A 12,332-nucleotide genomic window follows, 5' to 3' on the forward strand; every position below is an offset into this window, starting at 1 on the left:
AAGGGAAAGCATATTAATAATCTTCTGTGTATGATCCATTAAAATATATGTAAATGTGTTTAAGATATCTAGATATTCATCCAACAACAAAGAATATGGTATATAAGAAAAAGGTACCAGTCATAAAGAATTACAAAAAGACTGATTCCCTCAAGTTAAGGCAAAATTGTTAATTTTTATAGGGCAAAAAAAACCCCTCATCTTTCAAATTCAGTTTGTACAAAGGCTGATAGAGATTATGGACTAGTTCCATTCTAATTATACCACCAAGATATACACGGGGAGAAACTGGAAGTAAATAACAGCTGTTAAGGTTGGTAGAGCATAGAGGAGCTATTTGTAATACTCTATACAAATGAAACAGGTATTTGAAAAGTATTGTTTAGAGACCAAAGCCATCCCAAACACAATATCTGCCAAACAGAAAGTCCTTAGAAGTTACTTTTTAACTACTAATTATACTCCTAAAGAGTGAAAATTTGGAAGTACTCCATTAGGTAAATAAGGAAAAAAAATTCTCTGGACTCACTTTCTGCCAAGCTGAGAGCTGGATTAAATGCTTCTCCCCCTCCACAAAAACTAAGGCTGCTTTCTTGAAAGAAGAGATTTTTATTATGTGTTGTGATTTCTACTTTAAGAATCTGTTTGTCATTTCACTTTTCACAGGGAGGAAAATTTCTGAAGAGTTTAGAAATTACATACAGTAATTTTCCTTTTTAAAATTTTTCCAGTACTAGGGACTGAACCCATGGGCACTTAGGACAGAGTTACCTCCTCAGCCCTTTTTATTTTTTATTTTGAGACAGGGTCCATGTTGCCTAGGCTGTCCTCAAACTTGCAATCCTCTGACATTAGATGTCAAAGTTGCTGAGTATAGGCAGGCATGTGCCACCAATTCCACTACAGTAATTTTCAATTAAGAAACTACAATCTTTCTCTGGTATGTAATGAAGAATTATAAACAGTAAATAGCAATATCTCTGTCATAGCCTCAATCCACGACCAAAAAAGGAGTAGTATCTTTAGTCAAGGGACAAAAGAGACTGGTGGAAAGATAGCATCTGCTTTGTGTCATATCTAAAGAGTAAACACCAGAGACTCTTGGAAGCGATATTAAAGGCACACAGAAAATCCCACATGCCTAGAAGGAAATGTCTATTTCCCTAAAATGGGATGCAGAAAATAGGGGACTAGAATTTTATCTAATCTTCTTGATAGAGTTTTTAATTGCATGTAGTAAATGCACAGAGAGCAAAGCAGATAAAAAATCTGCTTTCAGATAATAAACAAAAGTATGAATGCTCTGTAGAAATACCCTGATTTTTAAGCAGCAGTTAACATGCTCAATGAGCTGATTATGACTGGACCAGCAATTTCAGAGTGGGAATTTGAAATGACTGAGGTACTTTTGTTCTCATCATGAAAATCTCAAATTTATGATTTTGTTGTGAAGTACACAGTATATTAATGGCATTAATTAACCAAAATACTGTTGGTATAGTATAACATCCTTCCCAAGGCAAAAATGATACTGATACTATTCCAAATAACTGTTCAAAAAGCTAAAGCATTTTTAGTATCAAATATATCAAAGGCAGCCGGGCACACTGGCACATGCCTGTAATGCCAGCGGTTCAGGAGGCTGGAACAGGAGGATCTTGAGTTCAAAGCCAGCTTTAGCAACGGAGAGGCACTTAGCAACTCATGAGACCCTGTCTCTAAATAAAATACAAAAGAGGGCTGGGGGATGTAGCTTAGTAGTTGAGTACCCTTAAGTTCAATCCGGGTACCAAAAATATATATCAAAGGGAAAGGAGTATATATAGATGGCAAATTAAATTCCCTGTGTACATTCCTGACCATCTCTCTACAGGGCTTAATATACTCAAATTTTAAAATTATTTGATTAATGAATGTTTTCCCCCTCCAAAAGATGTTATCTAAGTATAAATTCCATGTCTACATGGTTCACACTGAATCCTTAGCACAGCAGCTCCTGGCATGCTGAAGGATTTAAGGAATCATACCAGTGTACTAATTTTCCTCTCACAAAACATATAGTATACAGCTGCATAAACATACAAGGTAAAACAGATCCTCCCCGAAGGTATAAAGGATACTCAGGTACTTGTTCATAATATTTCAATCTACATCTGTCTTATTATGACTTAAAATTCTCCTGATTTTAAAACTTCAAGGCCCACATATTATATTGAAAACTAATGTGTAGAAAGCACTGCTGGGAAAAGGAAGGCCTATCAAGATGAGGAAAACATGGTTACTCCCCTCAAACAGCTACAATCTCATAAGGAAAAGTAACAAAAAGACCATAAAACAAGGATAAGCAAGGAAAGTGCCAAGGGATTCAAAGGATAAAGAGAACAAATTTGGGTAGAAAACTCATCAAAGACATGATAGAGGAGGAATTGTTTCTAGGGGGATTAAGAAATAAGGGAAAATTCCAACAAACAGAGGAGCAGGGCTCTGCAGGAACCAAGAAAAGAAAAATACAAAATATAATTTAGAAATACCAAGAAATCTACCAAGGCAGAAGTACAGGAAATAGTAAAATGAGATGAAATCATAATACAGAGGACCTGTCCCAAATTCTAAATTTAAATGGGAATTCAGTCACTGAGGAAGCAAAAATATTTTCAAAACTAAACAAGAAACCCTATGAAGTCTAACAGTTTAATAGGTAAGTCCCCAAAGAAACACTGTCCCAAATGGTGACTAGTAAAAATAAACTACAGTTTGGCCACACTGTGCATCAATCAATATATATAGACAGGGCTAGAAATATAACACCATTTTAATAACATCTCAAATTTTTAATAGCAAACTACTGAATTACACAACTTTGCAAACCCTGTATTCACTTTTTTTCCCCACATATTTTTTATTGGTCCATTATAGTTGTACATATTTATGGAATTTACTGTTACATATTCACATATGCACACAGTATAACTACATAATTTGGCCAATATCACTCCCCAGCACTTTGTCCCACTCCTGTCCTTTCCTCTACTGATCTCTCTGAGTTCTAGAGATCCACCCCCACCTTTCTTTCCCTTTCAAGCGTCTGCATCTGAGAAAACATACAACCTTTAACCTTCTGAGTTTGACTTATTTCACTTAACATTATAGTCTCTAGTTTCATTCATTTTCCTGCAAATGTCATAATTTCATTTTTCTTTATGGCTGACTAAAATTCCAATATGTATGTATACCACATTTTCTTTATCCATTCATCCACTGATGAACATCTAGGCTGGTTTCATGGTTTGGCTACTGTGAATTGCTCTGCTATAAACATGAGTCAGCAAGTAGTAAGATGGCTATTTCTTCAGGGTAAATTCTGAGAAGTCTTTTCTAGCCTTTTGAAAAGAATCCACAGTGATTTCCATAGTGATTGTACTAATTTGCAGTTCCACTAACAGTGTAAAAGTACTCCTTTTTCTCAACAGCTTCTCCAGCATTTATTATTTGTATTCTTGATGACTGCCACTCTTACTGATATGAGATATAATCTCAGTCTAGGTTTGAACTGCATTTCGCTAATTCTAATGATGTTGAACATTTTTTCATGTATTTGTTGGCCATTTGTATTTCCTCTTTTAAGGAGTCTGTTTAATTCATTTGCCCATTTATTAATTGGGTTATTTAATTTTTTATGTAAAGTTTTTGAGCTCTTTATTATGCATTCTAGATATTAATCCCCATTCTGTAGGTTCTCTCTTTACAATCCTAATTGTTTCCTTTGCTGTGCAGAAGCTATTTCAGTTGATGCTATTCCATTTATTAACGTCTGTAATTATTTCCTGAGTGTCTGAGGTCCTACTGAGAAAGTCGTCATCTGTGTCTAAAAGTTGGAGTATTTATGCTACATTTTTCTTTCCAAAAGTTGCATAGTTTCTATTTTGAGTTGATTTTTGTGCAGAGTGAGAGATAAGGATCTAGTTTCATTCTTCTACATATGGATACCAAGTTGTCACAGCACCATTTGTTAAAAAGGCTGCCTTTTCTCCAATGTATGTTTTTGGCACCTTTGTCAAATGTCAGATGCATGTATCTGTGTGGGACAAACCTTGCATTCATGATACAACTTTAAAATAAAGAATATAGCTTTGGTGCTAGAAAAGCAATGGTTTAGCCTGTTCTAGTCATCAGTTTCCTTACCTGTAAGTTGGGGATAATAATGGTATCTATATAATGTAGCAAATGTGATAACATATATTGGTCTCTTAGCAAAGTCTCTGGGAATTATAAAGCACTTCATTTATTCACATAACAATTATTCAGTTCCCACTCTGTGCCAGGCAGTGTTAAGAAACTAGGAACAAAGTAGTAAAAATGACACAAAGTCCCCACTCTTGTGAGGAAGACAGGCAACGAACAAAATATTAAGTGCATTTACATATTTTGAAGTCAAGGAATAAGTGTCATGTAGAAAATTAAATCAACCTAAAAGGATGAAGAGGAATGGGGAGACTATTTTCAAAAGGGCGGTCTGGTAAGACTTCTTTGAGGTGAGGCTCTGACAAAGTTGATTGGCCATAGGTAGGGACTGTTGCTAGTATTTACACATCTTTTACTATTGACAGAATTCAAGTGGGCAATAAATCAGTCATCTCTTCTTATAATTATTGACAAGTTAAAGAAATCTATATAAAAGTGACCTAAAGATAATTATACAAGCTTACCATATTAACACCAAAATACTTGAAACAACCAGGACAACAGAAATTGGTGCTCAAAAACAAGCCCTTAAACACGTTTCACAGATGGCATTATAATAATACCATATATTAATAAATTTTCCTGATTAATAAGTAGATTAATTAAGGAAGCAAAAATTTACCCCTTAACATAAGATATTAAGATGTTAATTCATCATATGGTCACTACTTACTTCACTTTCAGCAAAATGCCTCTCTCCCTTCAGGCACAGTGAAGACCGTCTCAGTGTCTTCTCATCACCATCATCAAAAACTATGTAAAGAAGTAAAAATGGAAGCTACTGAAGAGTTTTTTGAAGATTAACATCAAAATGTAAAATCATTTAATTTTCTGAGTAGAACAGACCTGTTAACATTACGTTGAAATTCAACGCACATTTTTATATTCTTTAGTGAATAACTTTAAAGTCAGAGTTATGAAGTATATCTTTACCATTTCTAGTAAAAAAGAAATATGCCTGAAATGAAAATATCTTCTCTGAAACAGGAAACAAAAATAAAAACAAGGTGGCATTTAAGGAGGAAATCATTTAAATGCTAACCAATGCTTATCAAGGCAAGTTGTCCTACTGGTAGTTACCAATAGATATTTACCTAAGTGACAGAAAGATTACAAACTCATACATTCAAACTGTTCCTACAAAAATGACTATTTTCATTATTTTAAGCAGGGTTTCACAGACTGGAACAGTGACATATCATACCAGATATTTCCCCGTCTAACTTGTTTATCCTGTATACTTCAGGATATTTAGCAGCAGGCCTAACTCTACCCACTAGATGCCACTAGTTCCTCCTTTCCAGTTGTCACAACCAAAAAATGTCTCCAGATACTACCAAAGCTTCCCTGGTGGAGCATATTCAACTCCCTCCCTGGTTGAAAACTATACATTTAAAGTACTCAAATGTCTACTAAAATATGAGTAAATAAAGTGTTAACTAACTTGATTGTGATAATCACATTACAAAATGTACATGTCTTAAATCATCATGTATAAGACATCTCTTCATTCTTCTACATATAAAAACCAAGTTGTCCCAGCACCAATTGTTAAAAAGGCTGCCTTTTCTCCAACGTATATTTTTGGCACCGTTATCAAGTGTCACTTGACAAAGTATATAAATATATACTTATATATTTCCTCATTAAGTATATGTTCCATGTATAAGTTCAAGTTCCAAATGAAATCAATTTACACGATTTTATTTGGAACTTAATATTTCCATAGAGCATAGAGACTAGGGATGTAGTTCACTGGTAGAACATGGCATATATGAGGACCTGGGTTCAATCCTCAGCACTATAATAAAACACAATACAACAAAACTAGGGGAAAATTTTTTTAAATAACAAAAACTAAAATATTAAAATATTCTAGCAAAACTATCGTAAATTTGTAAACATAGAATATATGTATATTTTCACAGGCTGGGGTTGTGGCTCAGTGGTAGAGTGCTTACCTAGCATGTGTGAGGCACTGGGTTCAATTCTCAGCATCGCACATAAACAAATAAATAAATAAAGGTCCATCAATAGCTAATAAAAATTTTTAAAAAAGGAATGTATGTATATTTCCATGATAAATATAATTTGGGGCTACACTACATTTCTCAGAAATTATGGAAAAGAGTACATCTATTTTAGAGTTACCAAGATCACAATCTTAAAAATTATACAGTTTCTGCCTACCTATCAAAATTAGATTCTTAGACATTAAGTGACACTTCACATATGTGAGATTGGACAAATAACTCTCAGTACATTTTTTAGTGCTGCAACTGAGCCAATGCAGTGATAAAAGTGCCATGTTCAAGAAACTGACAACCACATCTAATTTCCACCTAGACTACACAGAATCATTTCCAGTACTGCAACTGACATCATCAAATATTTTGCTTATAGCAAAATGAAACATTTCCTTCTCTTTATTTTGTTTTTTTCCTAATCCCACCAAAATATAAACAAACCTCACCCACATTATGTCAAAGCTCTATAGAATTCGGACATCTCCAAAGACATTTTACTAGATGTTTATTCTCAACTTTGAGGTTGTTTAAGAATAAGACTTACTATCATTTAATAAGTATGATATAGAATAATTGGCTATCCGTTAAAAACTAATGTTCAAATCATTATTTTAGAATGTTTGAAAAAATTGTGGCAAAAATAAAAAGCTATTTGTAAAACAAAAGTAAAACCATGAGGAAGCTGAAGAACATATTATCAAATAGATCTGTAACACTGATAAAGGCCAATTTTAAACAATTTTTATTTGTAGATGGACACAATACCTTTATTTTATTTGTTTATTTTTATTGTGGTGCTAGGAATTGAACCCAGTGCCTCATGCATGCTATGCATGCGCTTTACCACTGAGCCACAACCCTAGTCCCTAAAGGCCTTTCTTAAACAAATCTCAGAACAAGGGAAAAGGTGACCACACAAAAATTGCATGAAAATTTAAAGCAGACATCAAAACATGCAATGAAAGGAGCAAAAAGTTAATATCTAGAATATCTGAAGAACTCACATCCTAAAAATAATAAGAAAAGATAAACCATCCCAAGAGGAAAAGGGAGAATGGGAAGGTCAAGCAATTCACAATAGAGAAAACAAATAAAATGATGTTCCTTACAAACACATTATGAGAACATGTTCAGTTTCATTAGTATTCATGGGAGAGGCATTAAAATAAAATGTCAAAATTGACAAAAAATTTTAAAAGACAAATATGAAAAAAACAGGTATACGCAGCATATCATACACTGTTCATGGGAGTCTTCTAAGAACACAGTTTTCACTACTAAGTTTTTAAAAGGACAGTCCTTTCAAACTATTTCTATTTCTCAGTGCACACACTAGAGAAATATTATACATACAAAAGACACATACACATACAAAATATATTCTATCCAATATATACTCTAAGAGCAAGAAGACAGGCAAAATAGTAAGAGAAAATAAACTATAATGCATGGACTATTATGAAATACAATAGTTAGAAGAAACTCCTGTTAAACAACAATGTGAATATCTAACACTACTAGACTCCATACTTACAAAGGGTTACAACGATAAAGAAACCTCTATACAATATAAAGTGAAAACTAAATAGAAACCCATTGCATAATATATGCATTAAATAATTTCAAATTGTTATGTATACAAATATACATCTTGTAAAAACGTTTTTCCATATTTCACCACATAATTGTCAGTTTTATGAGCTTTGTTTTTACAAAAAATTGGGTGTGACTATTATGTAAAGCTTTTTAAAGAAACTTATTTATTTATTCTAATTTGTTATACATGACAGCAGAATGCATTTCAATTCATAGTACACATATAAAGCACAATTTTTCATGTCTCTGGTTGTTCCATTATGTAACCCTTTTTATTTTCAGTAGTGTAATTACTTAAAAATCATTTAAGTAATTTAAGTAATTAAATGTCTTTGGTGAAAGATTAGGATGCATGGAATACTACTGAGTATACATTAGTGTGGTGGCATGATTATGCAGTGAAATAAGGTAAATTATCTAGAAAAATAACCAATAACACTATTTTAAGATTAAGTTTTACCATATAATTAAAAACATATCATCAAAAGAAAAATTATTCTCTTACCTACAGTGTACCAACTTGCATCTGTTAATTTATTGATAACTGCTTCCTGATACACACCATCAAGATTCTTCACTTCCACAACAGCTCCTACCTAAAAATATTTTTAAAATATTAGAAAAAAAATTTTTAAAAACTTTTTAAAGATAAATAAAGTGAACCCTGGCTTTCTTTTTTTTTATTTTAAATGAGTGCACAGTAGTAAAAAATAAAATGATTACTGAACTTGATTTGTGTTAAGATACCAGCAATTTTACCCACTAATAGGTTTATAACATCAATGAAATATTGACATAGCAGAAAAACATACTTGAACAACTAAGTATTATTACAAAAACAGTTTTGGACTGACATTGTGCCTCAGTAGTACAGCACTTGCCTAATACATGTGAGGCACTAGGTTCCATCCTCGGCACCATATAAAAAATAAATAACATAAATTAAACAAAAAAAAAACAGTTCTGCTCTCACAATCCTCTTAAAGGGTTGTGGGAACCACAAAGGATCAGCAAACTACTCTTTTAAGAACCATTGCATATGAAATTGACAATTGAAAAAAATAGCTCTGAGGTTCCTAAAGGGATAGTATGTTCCACTAATGAGAGCAATTTATTATCCATCTGATCATTAAATGCTGATAACTATATAATCTTTTTACAGTGATAATAAAAATAAACTTGTTCAAAGAGACTGTTAACCCCCAACTATGCCCAAGAAAGAAAAGAGAACTCTAAGGAATTAACAGGACTTTGATTAAATGATTACGATCAGTAAACACCATTGTTATTTTTTATTTGTTAAATGGCCTAGGAATTATTTCCATATTAGCTCATTACTGAAAATGTGTTGATATCAAATGACCATCATTTTTGGTAGACTTATTTCTTTATCCAAATGCTGACACTCTACCAGGTGATAGAAAGTTACAAAGGATATTAAGGAACAATCAAACTCTAGAGAAAAAAAACAACAAAAACCAAAACCACATGTAAGAAAAGCAATTCAGCCAGGTGTGTTGGCACATGCCTAAAATCCCAGTAGCTGGGGAGGCTGAGGCAGGAGGATCACAAGTTCAAGTTCAGCGTTAGCAAATGAATGAGGGTCTAAGCAACATAGTTTGACCCTGTCTCAAACTGAAAAATAAAAAGGGGTGGGGAGGTAGCACAGTAGTAAAAGGTCCCTGTGTTCAATACTCATTAACCCTGCCTCCTAAAAAAGAAAAATATTTTAATAATCTTGAGACCAAAATGTGGCGCTGCGTATGTCAAACTCAAAATAGTCTTAAGTCCTAATCACAAACAAAGGAAATTTTGATGTAGGAAAACTAAATGAACAAAATAAATCAACTATAACCTATCAGGAAGCTGGGGGTCAAAAGCAGAGAAGATGGCTTAAAACTGTACAACAGAACTTTGTAGTTAACACCTGTGTGTCTATGCCAGCCAACAGGGCAGTCAAGCAATGAAGAGCCATGCTCCTGTGCTTATGAGCCAAACACAAACAGAGCATGGATATGTATGTGTACTGAATGTTCAGCAGGGAAGTTTTTTTGATGATAGGCTAAGACCCTATTAGAACTTTGGTACAGCCATTACTGACTGAGACTGTGGCCTAGTTATTTCTCCTCCCTTCAGCTTCCACTTCCCTAAAAAGCTGTTATGATAAATATTATGTGCAAAAAGACTTAGCACTGTACTAGCCCATACTGGTGGGTAAAGAAATGGTGGCTTAATGTTACACTACAAAAGTACATGTTTTTGGTCTTCTGTCCCTGCAAGAAATAAACATGTATATGAATATTCAAGATGACACCTATGAAATAGAAATGATTGGAAATAAATTTTTACAAGGCAAGAATAAAACCAAAACAAAACAACCACCACCAAACTTAAGGAGTTTTAATCCTGCACAGTACCTACTATATATGCAAAATATTAATGCCCTGAGGGTTGAATTAAGTCTTAAGATTGAACAAGTATAAAACACATCTATTTCTGTCTCAAAATTACAGCTTCAACAGTTAAGAGATTTTTCTTATATCTACAAATATATTTCTTCAATACTCTTAACATTTCTTAAATTCTCCTAGCCAGGCCAATGACCATTTTCAGACATTTCAAAGGGCCCAAGATCACAAAGTGGCTCCTCACATGTTCTAGAGCTTGCTCACTGACACAAAGTAGAGTAACATTTATTTTACGAGTCAATGAGGAAAAAAATGAAAGCAAAGAAATAAAACTCCATAACTTTTAATAGGAACATGCTCATTATTTACAGCTGCCTAGTGACTCTTAGACTTCATTTTCCAGCAGGTACTCCAAAGAATTAAGAGTTCTAGTGTTTAAGTTTCTCATGCAAAACATGCATCAATGATCTCTAGTTCACCATCTCTCCATCATGGAAAAATCCATCATCCTAGATAATGAAAACACTCAATGCCTTCTGGACATTCATATTTCATTTCTGAACACACTATTAGTTTTTACTGACATATTAGGTATTTTTTAATGTTAAAGCTATTTTTTCTACTACTCAATTTTTAGAGAAAAGAATATATTTTATTAATTATAAAACAAAGTGAACCAAAAGAAAAAGATCACGTATTTCTGTTTTCCAATCACAGAACTGATAATGAATAAATCAATTACCTTCAGTGGGCCCTTTATATGGTCATCCTGAACTTCCACTGTTGAAGAATCATGTCTAAAGGTCACCTAGAAATTATAAATTTAATTATCCAACAACAATAACAAAAATCAAGCAACATAATCTTATATTTACATTAATTTTTCGTTTCTGTTATAAGAAGTAAAAGCTAACAATTGCCTAATTTAAATGAGATCCTAAATCCTAAATGGATTAACTGAAAAATCTTTTGACAGCTGGGCACAATGGTCCATGCCTGTAATCTGGTAACTTGGGAAGCTGAAGTAGGAGAATGGCAAGTTTGAAGCCAGCCTGGGCAACTTAGCAACACCCTGTCTCAAAATAAAAAGGGCTAGAAATATGGCTTGCTCCATGGTCAAGGACCCCGATACCACAAAAATTAACTAATTAATTAAAATAAAAAATAAATCTGAAAGACAGCATGGAGACCTACAGCTATTGGAGGTTATATAATTTTGTGAAGGCTTAGCATAATAATAAGCGGTAGCCACAAGAATTTACTGAGAGCTAAGCATCACACTCAAGGGGATGTAGCTCAGTAGTAGAACATTTGCCTAGCAAGCATGCAATCCTGGGTTCAAACCCAATACTGACAAAATCAATCAATCATCAATCAATCAATCTCCAAAACAACCCTTTTAGGTAGATCTGAGTATTTCCAGTCTGTTGATAACAAAACTCAGGACTGGTCCGAGCTCATAACTAGTACATGGTGGCACTAAAGTTCAATGAGCTCCAGAACTTTACTGTACTGTATGTCAGTACTACAGAAATCAGAAAACAGAACACCAGACATGAACACACTTAAGTTAAACTAAAGGATTCAAGTTTGAATATTTAAACTAAAGGGTTTGTGTTGGAATATTTAATTAGCTAGTGAAAAACATGATAGTTTCCACTGTTCAGTACAGAAAAACTTGTTTTTTCTTACACAAGGCAAAACGGTTCTTAAAAGGATTGAACCATCATTATGTTATTATCAGATTTATGTGATTATCAAACCAGCTATGAAAGGAGATTGCATAGTGGCATCCCAGGCATTTCTGTATCACTAAGCATCACCACTTTACTTAAATCATCTTCATAGGTATCTGTATGTATCCTTCACTTAAACCATAAGCCACTGGCAGATGGGAGGTCTTAACACTAGAGTTTAAGTGTCTTCATATAGTGCTTAGCACAGAATACATGTTCAACAAATGAAAACTGGTAGTAAAGAAATTTATCAACAATTTTGTTTAAAATGCATTCACTTTTAGTTATAAACAAATTAAACTGGTCAAGATATATGCTCTCAA

At 33.4% G+C, this 12,332-nt stretch overlaps 1 protein-coding gene across 5 annotated transcripts in view; it reads right to left on the reverse strand.

The window, feature by feature from the left end:
- Positions 1-12,332, reverse strand: part of Arid4b (AT-rich interaction domain 4B) — a 140,892-nt gene that overhangs the window by 66,434 nt on the left and 62,126 nt on the right. For all 5 annotated transcript variants that reach the window (XM_013356408.4, XM_040278636.2, XM_005320363.5 and 2 more), the window contains exons 4-6: positions 11,016-11,081; positions 8,371-8,461; positions 4,916-4,995 (exon numbers count right to left, since the gene is read on the reverse strand). In XM_013356408.4, the coding sequence (XP_013211862.2) occupies positions 4,916-4,995; positions 8,371-8,461; positions 11,016-11,081 (237 nt within the window). The remainder of the gene's footprint in view (positions 1-4,915; positions 4,996-8,370; positions 8,462-11,015; positions 11,082-12,332) is intronic.

Source organism: Ictidomys tridecemlineatus, chromosome 10 (genome assembly GCF_052094955.1).
Source record: "Ictidomys tridecemlineatus isolate mIctTri1 chromosome 10, mIctTri1.hap1, whole genome shotgun sequence".
In the NCBI taxonomy this organism is placed as follows: Eukaryota; Metazoa; Chordata; class Mammalia; order Rodentia; family Sciuridae; genus Ictidomys; species Ictidomys tridecemlineatus.